Source organism: Triturus cristatus, chromosome 10, assembly GCF_964204655.1.
Source record: "Triturus cristatus chromosome 10, aTriCri1.1, whole genome shotgun sequence".
NCBI classification, from domain to species: domain Eukaryota; kingdom Metazoa; phylum Chordata; class Amphibia; order Caudata; family Salamandridae; genus Triturus; species Triturus cristatus.
Window position 1 is genome coordinate 455,165,696 of NC_140593.1, and position 20,177 is coordinate 455,185,872.

The window sequence follows — 20,177 nt, forward strand, 5'->3', positions numbered from 1 at the left end:
CGAAGCCCACATTGATTTTCTACCTAAGTGAGATGGAGGAGCCCCAAATCACCCTTGCTGATCTGGCACACATGGTAGAACATTTGCAGAAGGAGACACAAGCACTCACACTGAGAGTAGACACGTTGCAAAGGGGTGTTACACAAGATACCTCTCAAGGGACCACGGGGGTGTCTTTTCTCCCTTTGCCGCTTCCTCCCCCTCAGGGAACCCAGTTATCCTGGTTACTACCCCGCCTTCTATACCTCTAGCTCCCCCAGAGAGGTTTACGGGTGATCCATCCCTGTTTGCCTCTTTCATTAATCAATGTCAGTTACACGTTATGTGTAAGGCAGCCTGTTTTCCAACTGAGCAAGTGAAAGTGGCGTTCGTTCTGTCGTATCTGGGGAGTGTAGCAGCCACATGGTCCATACCTCTGGTTGACTGTAATGATCCTCACCTTTATGATTATGACTCTTTTAAGGAAGACTAAAGAAATTATTTGATAGACATTCGTTTATCCAGTCTGTTGATTCAGAACTGTTGAATCTCAAACAGGGAACCAAAGATCGGATGACATATATAGCAAAGTTTAATTGCTTAGTGGCAGAGGCAGATTGGCCTTAAAGGTCTCTTGGCCTAGGTTGTGGATCCTCCAGATACCTGTACTGCTCTCATAGATTTAGTGGTGAAGTTAGACCATAGACTGCCTGAAAGGAAAAGAGAAAAGGGTTGTACTGATGCTCGGATGGTTGTATATAAGGAGAGACGAGCTGAAGTAGACAAACATGTGACCGAACGAGAACCTATGCAGATAGAATTCATTTGGGGCCCCATTAGTGACGAGGAAAGACAACGTGATCGTGCAATGAAACTATGTATTGTGGGAAGCAGGGACATTTTTTAAGGGGCTGTCCTGTTAAACCAAAGAAGCGTATAGACTCGGGAAACTGCTAAACCCAAAGTCTAAGGGAACAAGAGCTTCGGGTGGGTCACGATTAATAGTCTCCTAAAACATCCCTCAGAAAAACACAGTATTGTCTTCCTCCCATTTTTTATTATGACGTCCTGTTTACTTTGGGTAAGTCAGTCTATCAAAGTACAAATCATGTTAGATTCTGGGGCCACAGAAAAACTTCATAGACTTGCAATGGGCCCGGTACATGAAGGTGCCTGTGGAACAAAAAACTGCTATTAAGGAAGGTAAAACTATTGATGGTAGTGCTATTAAATCAGGCCCAGTCGCACATTCTTCTGGAAAACTGACTCTCTCCATTAATGAGATACATACTGAAACTATCTCTTTTGACTTGATTCAGTCTCCGCAATTCCCAGTCATATTGGGTATTCCTTCGCTAACCCAGCACAATTCTGCCATAGATTGGAGACAAAAGGTATTAACCTTCCCTTCTGCCTTTTGTAATGACCATTGTCTTACTGCCAAACCCAGACAAACCAAAATAGTTGGATCATGTGGCAGTGTAGAGCCAGAACTCCCCTCTTGCTATCAAGACTTAGCTGAAGTGTTCGATAAACAAAAGGTCACTGTTCTTCCTCCCTACCGGCCGTTTGACTGCAGGATTGACTTAATTCCTTGGGCTCAGATTCCATACAGTTGTATTTATGCACTAACAGAAAAGGAGAACATGTACTTGAGGGAATACTTAGATGAGATGCTGCAGCTTGGTTTTATCCGACCCTCTCGGTCTCCGGCCTCCACTCCTCTTTTTTTATCCCAAAGCGGAAAGGGGGTCTCCGGTGTTGTATTGACTATAGAAAACTAAATGAGAATAAAATAAAAAATAGGTATCTAGTGCCCTTGATCCCCTCCTTGTTGACCAAGTAATGAAGGGTAAGATATTTACAAAACTTTACGTGCGAGGGGCCTATCACTTAGTACGAGTACAGCAGAGAGAGCAATGGAAGACTGCCTTCCGTACCAAGTTTGGTCTGTATGAATACTAGTAATGCACTTTGGGCTATGCAATGCTCCAGCCGCCTTCCAGTTTTTCAGAAATGAAGACCTGCGAGAAGTGCTGGACATATACGCCATAGCATACATTGATGATATCCTGGTTTATCACCTACCATAGCAGAGACTGAAAACCACGTATGGGCAGTACTCCTGAAACTGAAGGAGAACCATGTATTCGTGAAGCTAGAGAACTGCAAGTTTCATACACTTCAAATGGCCTTTTTGGGGTTTATCCTATCTCCGGATGGAGAAGCATGGATCCCCGGAAGGTTGCAGCAATTACGGGTGGCAATCCCCCAAATCAGTAAAGGAAGTCCAGAGTTTTACAGGTATCGATAATTTTTATAGGCGATTCTTACAGGGTTTTTCAGCATTAGCCTCCCCTATAAACAAGTTGGTTAAGAAAGGGGTAGTGTTCCTATGAACTCCTGAACCAGAAATAGCCTTCAATAAACTCAAAGAGGCTTTTACTCAGGCTCCCTGGATAAGACACCCAGACCCGTCTCACCCATTTACTGTAGAAACGGATGCATCACAGATGGCCATAGGGGATGTTCTTTCAGAGAAATGCAACCACCGAGTGTTTGCATCCTGTGGCTTTCTACTCACACAAACTGAATACTACAGAGCAAAATTATTCCGTGGGAGATATAGAACTGTTAACCATAAAGAGAGCCTTTGAAGAATGGTGCCAATATTTACTAGGGGCCTTCAATACGGTTACTGTTCTCACTGACCACAGCAATTTGTTGTTTTTAAAGTCAGCAAGAGCCTTATCCATGAGACAACTGAGGTGGACTCTTTTTTTAGCGAGTTTGATTTTGCCATACAATTTCAACCTAGGAGGAGACACAGAAAGGCAGATGCCTTATCTAGATTGGGTTATGAGGTTGAGGAACACAAATGGAAACCCCCTCCCATTATTGCCACTGAATGTATTCTTGGGGTCATCAGTTCAAAAGAAGGTTTTATGCAGAGGGTGGCAGTAGCACAAGACACAGAGGCAGTTACACATGGGAAGAGAAACATCAAGGAATATGAATTTATAATCTCCTATGCATCCAGGAGGGGTTTGGTGGTTCCCACAACGGAATTACAAAGGCAGGCCCTAGAATGGAGTCACGCTCATGTGCTCTCAGGCAATCCCGGATATACTAAGACTGTAGAACTAGTAAGACGCCATTTATGGTGGCCTTCCCTAGAGACCGACACAAAGATCTACATACAGAAATGCTACATATGTGCACAGACCAAGAGTTCTCATCAGGTCCCGGCTGGGCTTTTGGTTCCCATGCCTACTCCTCCTGATCCTTGGCATTCCATTTCTATGGATTTTATAGTAGAGCTGCTCAGAACTACACAAGGAAACACTGTTTCATGGGTGGTGGTGGACTTGTTAACAAATATGTCCCACTTTATTTCTGTGAAATCCCTTACTACATCTCAGGAGTTAGCCTTGTTGTTTTACAGCACATTGTTAGGTTACATGGGCTCCCTTCCATGATGATTTCTGACTGTGAACTTCAGTTCATTCGTAAATTCAGGAAAGGGTTGGGCAAGCTATTACAAACTGATGAACGTTTTTCTTCTGGTCATTACTCATAAACCTATGGACAAACAGAAAGGGTTAATCAGTGTTTCAAGCAGTAAATAAGATGTTAGTTGTTGCAATCCACCTCAGACTGGGACATGCATCTGTGGGCTGCTGAATATTCCATTAACAACAGTATACATTCCTCTACTGACACTTGCCCCTTTTTCTGTTTTTTTATGGATTTTGTCCACATTTTCTGTTATCACTCCCTACTGCCTCTACTTCAGCACCTGCTGCACAGGAATTTGTCAAGCAAATACATGAGATACAAAAGGCTGCCATAGTTAACCTAGACAAAGCCAAGGCAGAATACAAGAAGAATGCAGATCTCCATCGCTGCCCTAGTCCCGAATAGGCTATTGGGGATGTAGTCTGGCTGTCCACTTACCACATCACGATCAAAGGGACTAGGAAATTCAAGCCTCGTTTCATAGGTCCCTACAAGATTATAAAGCTCATAAACCCTGTAGCCATGAAACTTGAACTCCCTGTGACACTAAAGATACACCCTGTCTTTCACGGTACATTGCTGAAACCCGCTGCTCAGGGAACCATGCTGCCAATCCAGCCAGTTTCTGTCACTGTGGAGGACGAACAGGAATATGAAGTTGGGGATATTGTGGATTACAGGAAAATGCAGGTTTAGGCTACAAGGCTATAGTACATTGTGCATTGGAAGGGGTATGGTGCTGAGGACCGTACCTGGGCACCTGTGGGACATGTTCATGCCCCTCGTTTGGTACGTCTTTTTCACAGACCATATCCATGGAAACCCAAACCTGTTGGGAGTACTGTTGGGTGGGTGTAAGGTCAGAAATGCTCCATCCCTGCCACAGTGTGCAGAAGAGGCTGAGCCGCGCGGGTTCAAAAGCCCCTGCCCCGACAGAAGGAGCACTTCACATTCTAGTTCCAAGTGAGCGCTCCTTCACGTCCGGGTCCCGCCTCTGCTTCCCGGTCACTCGGCTCCGGTCCTGTCGTCACCCGACTCCTCACGTCAGGATCTTCAGCAGCGCTCCCTGTCTCCTCGTGGTGTTCTTGGCAGGGACTCCAGGCCACTCTTAGCTCTCTGCACAGCATTCTCGGCTGAGAGTTTTGGCCATTCACTGGGCTTTCGCTTAGCGTTTTCGGTGGGGGGCTCCTGCCTGTGTCTAACTATCCAGACGTTCCTGCATTAAACAAAGAATCTGCACTAAAAAGGCTACTTTAAAACTTACCTACAATGATACCTATCTGAGTGACTTTCCTTGGCTGATATGGGCATCTGCATTTCTTTTGTGATATATTTCTGACTGTATTAAAGCATATACGGTCAGTGTTATTGACCCCTGAATTAATGGGATAAAGATTTCGTTATCCTGCATTTGTTTTCCATATTTTGGTTCTCCTTACTCAGGCCTTTGCTTGGTTTCAGTAATTAGGCCACTATTTTCTTTTGGCTATATTTTCATTTTGTGTTCATTACAATGGTAAGCACCTGATTTAGTACATCTATAGTACATAAAGGAATAATGCACACTTAGTAATTTTCTCTACCTGTCCTCTTTTCATCTCTTTTTATACAGAATTGATTGTTGGTTCCTGAAGCATTTCTGTTGGATACAAAGCAGGAAGAGGGGAATGAACCAAGTAGTTATCAGTGAGATATGTATAGTTAATGTTTATACAATTGTTCAAAGTTACCCTGCGAGTGGTTTATTTATGAATCTTTACTTGCAGGAACACAGACGTTTCCAGTGACGAATCCTTTGCTGCCCAGATGTGCTGAGGGATCCTCACTACCTCTCTCCTTCCCTTGTTTCCTCTCTTCCCCAGTACACTGGCCTTGCTTTGACCCTGTGGGCAGGCTACGTGGTAGCTCTAAGTTGGGACCTACTCTTCAGTCTCCTGCCGATCGCGTCCTTGGAAACTTCAGGTGAGTCTTGATAATGCCTCCTTGCATGCTGTTTGATCATATGATCGGAGGCCATTTTGTGTAGGCAGCCAGTGTGCTTTTGCCATAGGCCTGCATGTGTTCCTTGTTTTCCAGGCCTCCTGCTTGTTGCTTGTGTGACCCTGTGGCTGGCGGCCATTTTGTGTTGCCAGCCAGTGTGCTTTTGCCATAGGCCTGCATGTCTTCTTTGTTCTGGCAATGCTTTCTTGCTGGTTGTTGTTGTTCTGACCAAGTGGCTGGCGGCCATTTTGCATAGGCCACCAGTGTGCTTCTGCCAAAGGCCTGCATGTGTTCTTTGTTTGTGGCCATGCCTTCTTGCTGCTTGTTGTTTTTTTTGCATGTGATTTTTCTTCTTTTGTAAAGGAAAAATGTGGCACAGCTTAGTATATTTTCTCCATGTTTTTTTAGTAAATTCGCTGTATTCTTTTAATGCACTATCTGGCCTAGTCTGTCAATGGAATGGGCTTTCCAGCCAGTAGACCCAGTGCTAGCCATGGGTGCATAAAAAACAACTGTTCCTGTGTTGTCTGGTAAAGTGAAATATCATCTAGGCTTTGGATGGCATTGGATGAAAATACAAACATTTCTTTTGTGGTATTTCTCTTTTTTTCTGCAAACAGTGTGTAGGTGGGGTAAGGCCTTTGGAGGATGTGTGTTGTAGTACATTTTTTGGCCTGTTGATTTTCGTTTTTGGCATTGCTATATTAATCAATGCTGTGTTCTTTCTGTATAACTATGCCTCTGATGTGTGTTTGCCATAGTCCACCATTTACTCCCCATGATAAGTGGCCAGGGGCCATTTTGTATAGTCAGTGTCCACAGGCCTGCATGTGTTCATTGTTTTCCAGGCCACCGGCTTCTTGTTGCCAAGTGGCTGGTGGGCAGTTTGCGTAGGCAGGCAGTGTTCTTTTGCCATAGACCTGCATGTGTTCTATGTTTGTGGCCATTCCTTTTTGCTGGTTGTTGTTGTTGTGTGACCAGTGACCATGTGGCTGAAGGCCATTTTGTGTAGCCAGCTAGTGAGCTTTCCCCATAGGCCTGCATATGCCCATTTTAGTTTGTTCCCCATGCCTTCTTGCTTGTTGTTTCTTGTGACCATGTGGCTGATGGCCATTTTGTGTAGCCAGCTAGTGTGATTTCACCATAGTCCTGCATTTCTTCTCTTTATTCTCAATGCCTTCTTGCTCAGTGTTGTTGTTGTTGTTGCTGCTGACCATGTAGCAATGGCAGGCAGCCATTTTGTGCATCCAGCCAGTGTGGCTCTTTGACATATTCTTGCATGGATGGTTAAACAATGAGATAGCAGTTTAATAAATTATTATACCTTTCAGGATCACATCACTTATTTATAATTTGTTTTTATTTTAATTTGTTTCAATTTCAGTTCTATTCTAACAACAAATATTATTTTTGAATTAATTGTTAATTTTTATAATTTTTAATTTAAAGTTTTTTCATTTTAGTTACATTTTAATTTTTTATATATATATATATTTTTAATTTAGTTTAAAAAAAACATTTTAATAACATCTGGCATCAATGAGTCAACCCCATGTCTGCTATAGGTGCACAACAGCATTCGTTGTCTAAGGATTATTCCATTGTCATTTGTCAGCTGCAACTTCCTGAAGGCCACAGCTAATGTGATGCACATAAAGCAAACAGTTACTGTATACTGTTGTTGTTGTTGCTCTTTCTTATCATTCCTGAGTGTACACCATGAAAGTTTATGTTGGTGTGGTTTTTCTTTTTACGAATGGATACACTATATTGTTAAATATTTATAATAAGAGTAACCAGTGACCACGCTAAATGATATTGTTTGTTTGTACTACTAATTGAACTGCTAAAATGCCACGTTTTACTGATGTTCTTCTTGCTTCATTTCTTTTTGGTGCACAAGAGACAACATCACCCAAAGTACTGCCAGACAGAAGGACTGTGCACGACATGACGCGTGACCCACATATAATACAGAAATTCACAGCTTCAAGATGGCCCCAAAGGAAGGTGCAACCAAGAAAGTGGCCAGTCAGATGAAGAAAGATCTTACCACCACTGGTTTGTCAACCCAGACCTTTCTCTGGAAAAAACTGTGCCTGCCGCACTAGCCTCTGGGAAGCAAACTAGGGGTGGGTGGGAAACTCTGCTCCACTAATTGAGTTCACTGAGTTTTGCCACTTTGCACTCCGTTGGCACAGCAGAGTTCACCAATAAAACTCTGGTAAGTGCCAATGGAGCATAGTATCCCAGCACACTGGGCAGCAGACATGTTGGTATGGGGAACAACTAAGCTGTAGGCGTTCTACACCAAAAAGAGTTACACACATGCTTCACAAGCACTCATCCTACCAGGAAGTGCAAATATGGGCTCAGTTAACCTGTAGTATGTGCTTCCGGTTCTAGTGAACCTGTGATCAGTGCGGCACCCTGCAGACTTCAGCCACTACTATGGCTACCATCATCTCGGTGCCGCTGAAGAAGACGAACTGGGAGGTGGACCTGGCAAAGCTGCTCTGCAGTGAATTACTCAAGGGGCCGGTGATGAGCAGGCCAAGTATTGCCATGCAGCTGAGGAACTCAATAAGCGCCACAAGAGTGTCACCGGGCACCCGCTAGACAAGCACAAGACAGAGCAGCCTGGAGAGTGGAGATCGTCCTCAGGTAGGGCTTAATGGCATCTGCTGCTAGATGAAGGTTGTCTTTCATATGCCAAATCTATGTATTTGGGGTGGGGCAATCAGTGTTCTAAAGGTCAAGTGTTCTTGTGGCATAATGTCAGCATCTAGAAAGCGATCGGGAGCAGCCAGCGTGCACTGCCTACACGCATGACAATGCTGTGACCCCCCCGTGGCCATTGTGACTGGTGACCAGGCAGTGACACGATGGGCAGCAATTTCGAAACAAAGAGAAGGCAGAATCAATTAATAACACTCCCCAAAAGAAGGAGGACCTTTAAAAATCCAGTACAACGTTTCCAAAATGGTGGCACACCTTTCTAAAATTCAAGTATATCTTTTCTGGGATTTCAGCTTTTCCTGGAACTTTCCAACAACAGTCCTGCGCTCCTACCCCGGCGGGTGACTCGAATTCTGGCTCCGTGAGTTTGCACGGCTTTGGCAGCCATACTTGGCATTAGCAATGACTCCCCATCTAAGCCAAAGTTTAGATTTTGCCAGCAGGAGCACAACATGTTAATGTTGTTCTTTGATGTGCTTAAAGGGTTTTATAAGTACACACTTCAAGTTACACTTTCCTCCAGCACAGCGTCAAGTCTGTGTTTTCTGTTTTGCTAACAGGGCTAAGTAATTCCTGACTAGCCTTCTGTGGGTCCAAGAAGAACCAAACTAATGCAGTTCGTCCTCCATTCAAAGTGGCAGATGAAAACTCACAGAGTGCCATCTTTTGGCTTTGCCAGGGTCTGAGAAAGGCTTGTTTGTTTGTGTAGTAGACATATTCAGCTTGCGCACAGAACTCCACTGAAAATGGTGGAGTTTTTCAGGAACTCTGTGGAATTTTCAGGAGTGAAACTCCGTGAGCAACGCCCACCCTTTGTGCAAGCTGGGAATAGCACCCTCACATCAGTGGACCCACCCCAACCTAGGCCCAAGCCCATATCTGTCACAGAGTCAGCCAGTCTAATCACAGCAACACTGACAAGTATTGATGTGGAAATTTACTTATCTCTATCACAAAGTAGTACCCAATAATTGAAGAAAACTCAAAGAAGTGGACAACAACACCAGCTGCAACCACCAATAGTAGTTCCTCCTGAAGTAGGAGGTGTTCAGGAGGTTGAGCTTCATGCTGAGGAAGTAGAGGTAGCCGCTGTTTCCGAAGATCCATTGTCTTCCAGATCTCCAGCTAGGAAAAGGAGGGTTAGTACATCATCGTCTTCTCCAAGCCCCCCTTCTGATGATCTAGTCACCACTTTGATCCCGCCTCAGTCTGAGAGTAAGACACTCCATGAGAGGCGTGTGAAAAGGAAGGTTCCTGAAAGCCTTAGAGTTATGGTGGCAATGTAGGTGAGTAGAATGATGATGAGTCAATCCTCATGGATGTTAGCCTAGCTCCTGTGGAGACTGACGTTCCTATCTTGCTGGGAAGGATGGGGCACCACAGATACCACCACTACCGCCAGCTGCCATATTTGCAAATTCCCTGCAGCTATCTACATCCACAACCACCTTAGTAGAATTAGGTACTGCATAGAGTCAAAAAGCCCACCTACCACCAGTTCATCCAACATTGGCAGTGGCACCAGCATCAGAAAGTTGACCTCCCCAATTTGGGACTTCTTTACAGTTAGCAAGAAGAAGGTGAACATTACCATATGCTCCATTTGCAAAGAAAGCATTAGTAGATGGGGCTGGGTTCAAACTATGGTACAGGGGACCAAACAACCCATTTAAGAAAGCACCATATGCTCCAGTGGGAGGCGCACCTTAGCAGCCAAAAAACTGCAAGGGTTGTTGGTGAAAGGGGTGAAAGGCAGAGCAGGGCAATCTGATCCAATCATGGTGGAAGGTGAAGAAGAGAAAGACATTTTCGTTCTGCAATGCAGTCCTCTCCCAAGCAGTGCAGTAGTATCGCCCACATCAGCATCATCGCAATGTCACAAGACTCAGGTCAAGACACCACGGCAAGAGAGGACAGTGACTGCCCGACTGAAATGCACATTAACCCTACCATCATCTGCTCTCAAGAAGTCACCTGCATCAGTGGCACCAGAAAAGACAAGAATCCAGGCTACTATTCCTGGTATGTTTAGGCAGGAGGGGCAGTATCAACTCAACCACCCAATAGCATGTTTGTGCAACACAAAACTGCCTAAAATTTTAGCGCTGAACCTCCTCCCTTCTTCTTTTGTGGAAGGGGTGGGTTTTCTTGAATTTGTGGCAACCATCTGTCCAAAATGGATGGTTCCCAGCTCCTCCTATTTCGCCAGGTTTGCTGTTCCAGCGCTACATCACTATGTGCTGGAATTGCTTGGACAAACTTTCAGCAGAGTGCTATTCACACTATCCACTTGACAACAGGCATGTGGACCAGTTGCCAAGCCACTGATTACATGTGCATCACTGTACACTGGATCTCTTTTGTATGGGCTAGAGAAAATATATCGACAGGTGTTCACACTGCTGAGATTTTTAATGCCGCTCAGAAGCATGCAATAATAGCCATATTCACCATGGAGAAATTCCATACTGCTGCAAACATTTTCGAAAACTTTAACAACAAGGTCTTTGAATGGCTGCGGCCGAGAGGGCTTATTATTGGATTTGTTGCCACAGACAATGGCAGTAATATAGTTAAGGCCGTAGCCGATGGCTATTTCAGGGCCCTGTGTTTGGCGCATTGCATCAACATCATTTTACAGGACTTTCTCTAAAAAGAAGACCAAGTAAGCAACTTACTGTCCACCTGCAGTAGAATCTGCACTCATTTCAGCCATTCATTTAAAGCCTGGAAACTGCTGAGGGCCATTCAGCATGGTAATAGAATGCCAGTTAAAGTACCTCATACAGGAGGTACCAACACATTGGACCTCAACTTCTTATATGCTTGAATGCCTTTTTGAGCAGTACAGACCGATCACTGAATATGTCATGCAAAAAGAGTATGCAACTATGAAAGACATGATCATTGAGTGGACCAATAGGGCCTAGTCAGATGCCTGACAGAGATGCTGCTTCCTTTTTAGGTGTTCACACGGTAAGTCAGCAATGAAGACAGTACCATGGGCCAAGCTTTCACAATGTTACACATGCTACAAGAACAGCTAAAGGATGTGTCTGCAATTTACACAGGTGTGGAGGAAAAAAAGATGCATATGACTTGGTGGCGAGCTTAGTCCTTTGCTTATCTGTTAATGCCAGGGTGCAAAGAGACATTGTGTCATCCAAACATTACATCTGTGCCACAATTCTTGATGCATGGTACAAACCACTACTGTCCACTTTCATTCCTTTTTCAGATGGGGATATTGCAAAATGCACAACATGGATAGCTGAGCAAGCCAGTGAGCTGGAAAATAATGGCAGGAAATTAGAGGCCCACTTTTCCAGGGCACAAGTTCTGTGGGGCAGCCTTCAAGTTCAGAGCTTGAGGGCAGTGCTGTTGGCTCACAGCAGTCAAAACCAACAACAAGAACACCATCCACAAAAAGAACAGGAGCATCAGCCCCAAAATCTGCAAATGAACTGTTTCTACAGGCAGGGCTTAAGTCCAGTGCAGAGGCGAAGGCAAAAGAGGTCAAGCAAAGTTGAGCACCAATGACCATCAGCGGATGGTCCAGGCCTGTCTAGATGACCGAACAGAGGTCTAGCTTGATCAAAACCCATTGGTGTATTGGTATGGGAAGAGGCACCAATGGCCAGTGCTTAGCAGGCTGGCAATAAACTATCAGGCTTGCTCAACAGCCAGAGTTTCTGTTGAGTGTGTTTTCAGTGATGCTGATGCAGTTGTCACAGTAAGAAGGACCAGTCTCTCTCCCCAAAACGTGGACAGATTAACCATGATTAAAATTAATCAGCCCTTTACAACACCAGATTACTCCATGTCTGAAGTACAACAGGACGAAGATGAGGGAGACTCAGGTCATGGAAGTAGTGTGTTGGATGACCTACTTCTGGGCAAACCACCAGAGTTTGAGGACAAGATCTACTTCCAGGACTACTAGGCCTGGGCCAACAACCATAGAACTTTCTCTATCAGTCTCTATCGCTGATCTGCTTTCTTTCTTTGATGCCCACCAAAAAAAGATATAGCTAGGGAAACATTATTTAATTTAATTTGTTTGCATCTGGTTGATCAATTCATCCCCACTGGCTTACATTTAGACACGTTTTATGCCAGATTGGAGTTGCAACAGTGTGCAGTGAAAAAGTCCCCCCCCCCCAACTCATTTCCCGCAACCCTGGGTTGTGACTATCTATCCTTTCCTTGTTTATTACTACCGTAGCTGGACTGCCCCAAGTTATTTGATTTAGACTGGCCACTGTCTTCTTTGTGAATAATGAATCTGTAATGTACCACAGTCATGGTTACCACACCTGAATTAGAAGAACAGATATTGGCATGCATTGCAAGCTGAGTGATTGTTGTTTGTGAATGTGTTGAGATGATTAATGACACTGGGTGTTTGCTTATCTGTAACTATTACACTTAAATGTGTTTGTAATGATCTACAATGTTGGTGGTCTACAAACGGCTGATAATTTTTTCCCTGGAGGTGATTTTTTCCTTCCCCTTTGAGATATAGTGAGATTTCTTCACCGGGTCCACTCCACACTGCTTTGTTTAATTGTTTTCTGCTTTATACTCCTTAAAGAGTCGGACCCGACCAGTCCCATTAGAATAGATAGCGCACACACAAATCTAATCTACATAAAAAATATTCAATGTTTCTCTTGTTGCACAACAACAAAATTGAGCTACAGGTTGATCTATTCCATTTGAGTCAGGACACAGTCGATATGGAGTTGGACACCTTACTCAGAGGATCAGGGATGATGGAATGACTCAGGGCGTGGGCGTGACTAATTTCAGAACTGCGGCCAGAAGAAAGAAGTTTTCAACTTCACTGGAACCAACTGATTTGGTGAGGACTTTACAGTGGCCTAAAAAGGCCTACCCAACTCTGTGGAGTGGCGGTGAGTGATGATAGCTGTGACTTGATTTTACCTGATTGGAAAAATGCAATGTTGCTGTGTGTCTGCACAGTGCTGTCTGGCTCAAATTTGAAGCTAAGTGGTAGTTTGGTGGGGGGGCCTGTTGTTGAAGGTAACTGGAGAAAGGCATTTAGTCATGAATGATCAACACATTATGCATGTGCCATTAGGCTACATATTATTATTATTATGATTCATGATGATGAATTGATGATCATGATGACAGTTGCTAGTTTGATCTGCCTGATACCGATAGTGACATGTGGCCACTTTTTTGTGATATTTGTTTGCCCACACCTAATTGTTCATACACCATGCATAAATGAATGAGTGTAAAAAGGACTATTCTTCTCTTCTCTCTTGCACTGTCTCTGAGTCTTCTCGGTGCACTCTTTATGAAGTTTAACTTCTTTCTTTCTCCTTCATTCTGCAATATCTTTTTTGTTTTTCAATCGGTAGGCCCTCTTACCCTATGCCAAATTGGAAAAAACAGCATTACACTCACACTTACCTTCCCGGACCGCATCCACCAGGCGCCCAAGATTGACAGACAGTCCAAGAGGAATGCAGATGGAACTCCCAATTTGGCAATACAGTATCCTTTTTGCTTTTAGTAATCATTAGAACTGTGTGTGTTGCTTACTTGACTCCTACATATAATTTAATTGGTGATATATTTGCTATCTTTCAAAAGCTCAGTAACACAGAACATTTAGATATATAATGTAACTTGGGTCTCTCTGGGAGCAGACAGACAATTTGATTTGGTTTACCTGTGCTCATCATTTTTTCATTTCCTTTTCTCCCATAGCAAATTTATGATGGTCGGCTGCTCAATGCCAAGATGAATGTTGTCCTTGTGTAGTATTTATCTTTGTCAAACTTTTTCCCCAAATCCCCTTTCCCAACCATCCATCAAACCCCTAGCCCTCTTCCCCTCGGCTGTGAGATTTATTGAGATGTGATTTAATAACTTACACCATTAATTGATCACACAAATTGTGGGGTGGATGTGGAAAAAGCAACACCAACTCAGTGCAGGATGAAGATCTTCAGCTATAAGTATAGCCCATACTAGCCATATTTATTATTTACCCACTGACACATAACAACAGTGTTCAATATTTTTAGAGGAACATCATTGCCAGCATCATCCTTCAGGCATTGTATTGTGTCAAAGCTTATCCTTGTCCAGTTTGAGTTGACTTCATTTTGTAACTTTTACTAGCTCTCCATTGTTCTGAATAATTCAATTTAACATTGCTTATCATATTTTCTCTTTTCTTGTGTACTAGTAGTCTAGTCTGGTGACTGTCTCATTTTTTTTAAAGCTTGCATAAAATAACAGCATTAACTCAGTCTTATTTGAATTTGGTTAGTTCCCTCCTATAAATAGTCCTTATCCTACAGTTTGAGTACGCCTAGGAGGGAGTGGGACCTAGTTTCTGATGCCTGCAATGTTAGTGCGCTAGCATGCTACTACTACCACCACCATGGCACCTTGGGAAACCGTGCAGCCTTCGCTTCATCTAATCAGGTAAGCGAACTGTGGTTGATTGTTGAACTGAAATCTATATACAATGGAAATTCACCCACCCACTCCGAGTCCTTAGGTGTTCATATAGTTGCAGAGTGCAGAGACTAGGAGGAGAGAGTAGTAGAACTAGGGAGGGTAGTGCATATCTATTTTGTTGATACACTATCAGCAGCTTTGTAAAACTGGCCGTGGCAAAGGCAGTGCAAAGTAAAACAGTAACACCTCAAAAAAGATTTAAATCATAATTTAAAACTATGAAAAATGTGTTCCCCTAACAATATAAAATGAACCCACAACTGGCCCACCCCTCTTTCTGTACCCAACCAAAGTCCCAAGTAGTGGCCAAAGTAAAGTCCAAAAATGAAAATGTCCATAAAGAAAATCCCCAAAATGCCCCAACTCCCACATTTCCACCCTCTCCCCACAAGTCCCACCCACTAATATTTTTTAAAAAAAGGGGCAGAAGAGGGCACTAACGGCGGGCTAGGAGCTTCTTAATGGTGTTCATGTGCCTCCCCATCCGGTCTTCCTGCCTGGCATCCATGATGTGGCGCTGAAATGCAAGAACTAGGGGGAGAAGCAGTGATGAAATGGCGGGGAGCGGCTTCCGTCGGACCGTGGCGACGGTGTACTGGAGGTCATGGGGCCTGGCTGGGGCATCTACTGCTGCCTCCTCCTCTTCCATGAACACCAGCCGCTGGTATTTGGCCCTGATGGCCTCCAGTTTCCTCTGCTGAGTCCGGGCTGCCATCTCCTGCTTATTAGGAGTCAGATCAGCAGAAGTAGCTATATAAAGAAAGAAAAAAGGCAAATTGTAAACAATGCTCTTAGCAACACACATAAAGTTATATAGTGGCCCAGTAGCAGTACATTTGCTTGTATCCTCGGGCTATTCTATTTTTATGTGATTAGAGTTTCAGACAGTATGCACTATGGAGTACACAAATATTCTTTTCTCTCTTGGTGAGCTAAATTAATGGAGGCATTCTAGCTCAGCTAATGCCCTAGACATACTCGCGTTACTTTGCTACTCTCTGCAGGTGGGCCAGCTGTCCTATACAAATATCTTATTCCTATCATGGCCATGCTCTGCTAAATGCCTGCCAATTTCACCCTGACTACAAGGCAGATGAATAATTACCATAAATGATATACGTCATATGAGGTCATGCAGACAGACATTCTCCTGTCTTCCCGTAAGTGGACGGTGGGAAAAGCAACGCGCCACAGTACAGGGAAAGGATTAAGGAACAGGAGGATATTGTATTTGGCACGTTCGTCACAGACTATCCCTTCCGCAAAATGCGAAGGCACTTAGGGCCAGATGTACGACCATTCCATTTTGTGAGTCACAAATTTCTACAGTTTTGCGACTCGTAATTTACGACTTGCTAAATGGAATGTACAACAGGGTCCCAATGGGGTCGCAAACGACCTGTCTCAATATTGATGAGGCAGGTCAGAGTTCTGACCCCGTTGGGAATGGCCAGCACTCACTCACAATGATGATGGCCTGCCGGGGTCAGCAGACCACCATTTCTGTGACTGCTTTTTACATAAAGCAGTTTTTAGGTTTAGCTAGAGCCAGCACATGCGCTGGTCTGGCGAGACATTTAGTAAGTGGGTTTTTAAAGCGCTGCCAAAGGCAGCCACCAGCTTGCTGTTACGCGCACAAGTGCACGCGCCTCGCTCTGCCTCTCCAATGTTCTGTTGCTTGTTTAACTTGCAGCACGAGGCGCGCGCGCTTGTCTTTTCTTGTCGTATTTTTGCACGTGCTTTTTTTTTCTTTCAGCGCGCACAACACCCACACTTGTTATAATTACTGGAGAGGAGTAGTGCCGAAGTCAGCACAGCAATCTACAGTGAAAGTCAAACCAATACTTCTTAAGTGCATTTTCCGCCTCTTCTGTCCCCAGAGTTCACATCTGAGAAACAAACGAGGCATTGATGCATGAAGAGCTCTGCCCAAGATCACACGCGGAAGCAGACCCATGATTGGACCCCCAGGCACTAATACTTTCAACCTTTAGTCAGCGTCCTGCACAAAGGTGTATCCTTGACGTGTGCCCTGCTCAGGTCTTCTGTCCCTGGAGAAAACCTGGTGCTCTAAAGTCACAGGACTGTGCTTGTGAGAGCTGCAGACGGGACGTCCAGAGAGGGGAACTGTGATGGAACTGGAGAGTCAGGTTTCAAGGGCCTGTCCATTTGGCTGCAAAGCATCCTTGAAAGGTGAGATCCCTGCATCAGCTCAAGTTCCAAGCTCACAAGGACAGAGAGAGACAGAGGCAGGTTCCCTCTCCAATGACCTCCATCTACAGCCTACATCCTCCTTGCATGGTAAATAGAGGCTCCCCTTCACTCTGGGGCCGATTCACAGAACTAACTTAAGACAAAATCCTAAACTTACTACTTTTGGTATTCACAGAAGGCATTTAGTAGTAGTCAAGTTAGGATTTTGTCTTAAGTTTGACTTAAGACAAACTTAAGACGAACTTAAGACAGACTTAAGGCAGACTTAAGACAAACTTAAGCCAGACTTAAGACAGACTTTAGACAGACTTTAGAACAGACTTAAGACAAACTTAAGGCAAAATCCTAACTTAAGTCTGTCTTAAGTCTGTCTTAAGGCTGTCTTAAGTTTGTCTTAAGTCAAACTTAAGACAAAATCCTAACTTTACTACTACTAAATGCCTTCTTTGAATAGCAAAAGTAGTACGTTTAGGATTTTGTCTTAAGTTAGTTCTGTGAATCGGGCCCACTGAGCTGAGCCCAGCTTATATAAAACAAGCATTGGCATAGCCAATAGGTCTAGCCTTTGGGACCTTATAAGTATTTAGTTATGCAGCACAATATCCTTGGTGCAACAACATGATCTGTTGCAAGGCTAAACACTTATAAGGTCCCAAAGGCGAGACCTATTGGCTATGCCAATGCTTGTTTTTTAAATGCAGCTCTTTTTCCTTAAAAGAAAACAGGATGGGCCCGATTCACAGAACTAACTTAAGACAAAATCCTAAACTTACTACCATTTTGGTATTCACAGAAGGCACTTACTCATTTTCATATTCACAGAAGGCACTTACTCATTTCGGTATTCACAGAAGTTAGGAGTCCTAACTTTAAGACTCCTAAATGCCTTCTGTGAACACCGAAAGTCTTAAAGTTAGGATTTATCTCAGTTTAGTAGTAGTATAGTTAGGACTCCTAACTTTAGGACTCCTAAATGCCTTCTGTGAATACCGAAAGTCTTAAAATTAGGATTTTTCTCAATTTAGTAGTAGTAAAGTTAGAACTCCTAACTTTAGGACTCCTAAATGACTTCTGTGAATACCGAAAGCCTTAAAATTAGGATTTTTCTCAGTTTAGTAGTAGTATAGTTAGGACTCCTAACTTTAGGACTCCTAAATGCCTTCTGTGAATACTGAAAGCCTTAAAATTATGATTTTTCTCAATTTAGCAGTAGTAAAGTTAGGAGTCCTAACTTTAGAACTCCTAAACTGAAAAAAATCCTAATTTTTAGACTTTCGGAATTCACAGAAGGCATTTAGGAGTCCTAAAGTTAGGACTCCTAACTTTTGTGAATACCGAAGTGAGTAAGTGTCTTCTGAGAATACCAAAATGAGTAAGTGCCTTCTGTGAATACGAAAATGGTAGTAAGTTTAGGATTTTGTCTTAAGTTAGTTCTGTGAATCGGGCCCGAAGAATTTAAAAAATAAAAATGAAACATTTCTGTTTCATTATTTAGGAGCAGGCAGTGGTCCATGGGACCACTGCCAGCTCTTAAAAAATCTCTCACAGAGGTGAAGGGGTCCCCTGGGGAACCCTTCCATTTGCGAGTGACTGAGTGGGTACTGGGAGTGAAGGGAAATACAACTATTTTTCGCATTGCCATGAAATTTGTAAAAGGGCTGAGGCAGGCGCACATTGCACAGCCAACAATGCAGTGCCGCCGATGTTACCATGCGGCTGTTAGGTTAGCATGAGTGTCACTGGCGAAATGCCATGGGTATGGAGGGAGGTGATTGATCTATAGGGAGGACATCAAAAAATATAAGGAAGAAATTAAGCATGCTCAATCCCTTTACTATGAAAACCAAATATTGTCATCCCCTAATTCTTCTCGCAAAATATTTTGCATAGTGAAATCTCTTATCAAACCCCCTCCCCTACCTACCTCGTGCGATGATATGTTATCTCGCTGTAATCAGCTAGCTACTTTTTTCTCCAATAAAATTCAAGATATTTATACTTCTTTTCACCAAACAGTTTTAATCAATGCTCCCTCAATTAACAACAAAGTATGCATTGATAACTGTAGTTTAGCTGATTTTCCCCTCTTGGACCAACCCACCTTGCAAGGTATACTTGGCCAGTTGAAATCAGGCTCCCCTAAAGATACAGTCTCCCCCCTTATATTAAATCGAATTTTTGATACAGTTGTCACTGTTATCTTAGGTATGATTAATGCAACATTTCAGAAAGGTATAGTTCCCCTTTCATGGAAGCAAGCAATGGTTAAAGCGTTGCTGAAAAAAACAAACCTGGACCCTGAGGTATTGGGAAATTATCGTCCTATCTCTCTGTTATCAGGGATCAGCAAAATTGCTGAAAAACATGCGAATAGTGTTCTGTCCAGGTTCCTGGAAAGTAATAATTGTCTTCACCCGTCCCAGACTGGTTATAGACCATTGCAGGCACAGAAATTGCCCTTTTGACTGTAGTCGAGGCTACCAGAAAAATCTTAGACAACGGAGGCTGCGCTGCTATTATCCTTTTAGATCTCAGCGCAGCCTTCGATACAGTCAATCATCAGTTGCTTATCCAGAGGCTCAGAGAGGCAGGAGTGACTAATTTGGCCCTTAAATGGATTCACTCATTTCTGGAGGACCGGTCATTTCAAGTGTTTCATGAAGACTGCATTTCCAATCCTCAGCCGCTTCGATGTGGGGTTCCCCAGGGATCTTTCCTGTCCCCCACACTCTTTAATGTGTCTATGAGCCCCTTGGCAGGTGTTGTGGAACCTTTCGCCATTCAAATTGTTACTTATGCCGATGCCGATGATACGTAGCTGATTGTCTCTTTCAATCAGCTGAACAAATCCGCCTCGGACTTGATCTTGTGTTTGGGAGAGATTTCAGCTTGGATGGAAGGTTCTTTCCTGAAGCTGAACGGATCTAAAACAGATTCGATGTTTTTGGGTAATTCTTCTGTACCTAACTTAATATCATCCTGGCCAAATAGTTTTGGCCTCCCCCCACTCCCCAAAGACTATATTAAAAGCTTGGGGGTGTGGTTGGATCATAATCTTGATTTTGGGGAACAAGCAAGGAAGGTTGCTGGCAGCTGTTATGGATTACTGAGGATGACTCGGAAAATTATTCCGCTCCTCCCTTTCACTGCAAGGAAAGTGGTGGTCCAGTCCCTCATCCTATCCAGGATCGACTATTCCAATGCCTTTGGTAACCATGCGCTCTACAAATATTTTACAA

At 43.6% G+C, this 20,177-nt stretch overlaps 1 protein-coding gene across 1 annotated transcript in view; it reads right to left on the reverse strand.

The window, feature by feature from the left end:
- Positions 1-15,160: 15,160 nt before the first annotated feature.
- The window catches only part of LOC146789604 (uncharacterized), a 42,245-nt gene continuing 37,228 nt past the window's right edge, over positions 15,161-20,177 (reverse strand). Inside the window, exon 3 of the mRNA XM_085631144.1 lies at positions 15,161-15,474. Coding sequence (XP_085487270.1) covers positions 15,161-15,474 — 314 coding nt within the window. The remainder of the gene's footprint in view (positions 15,475-20,177) is intronic.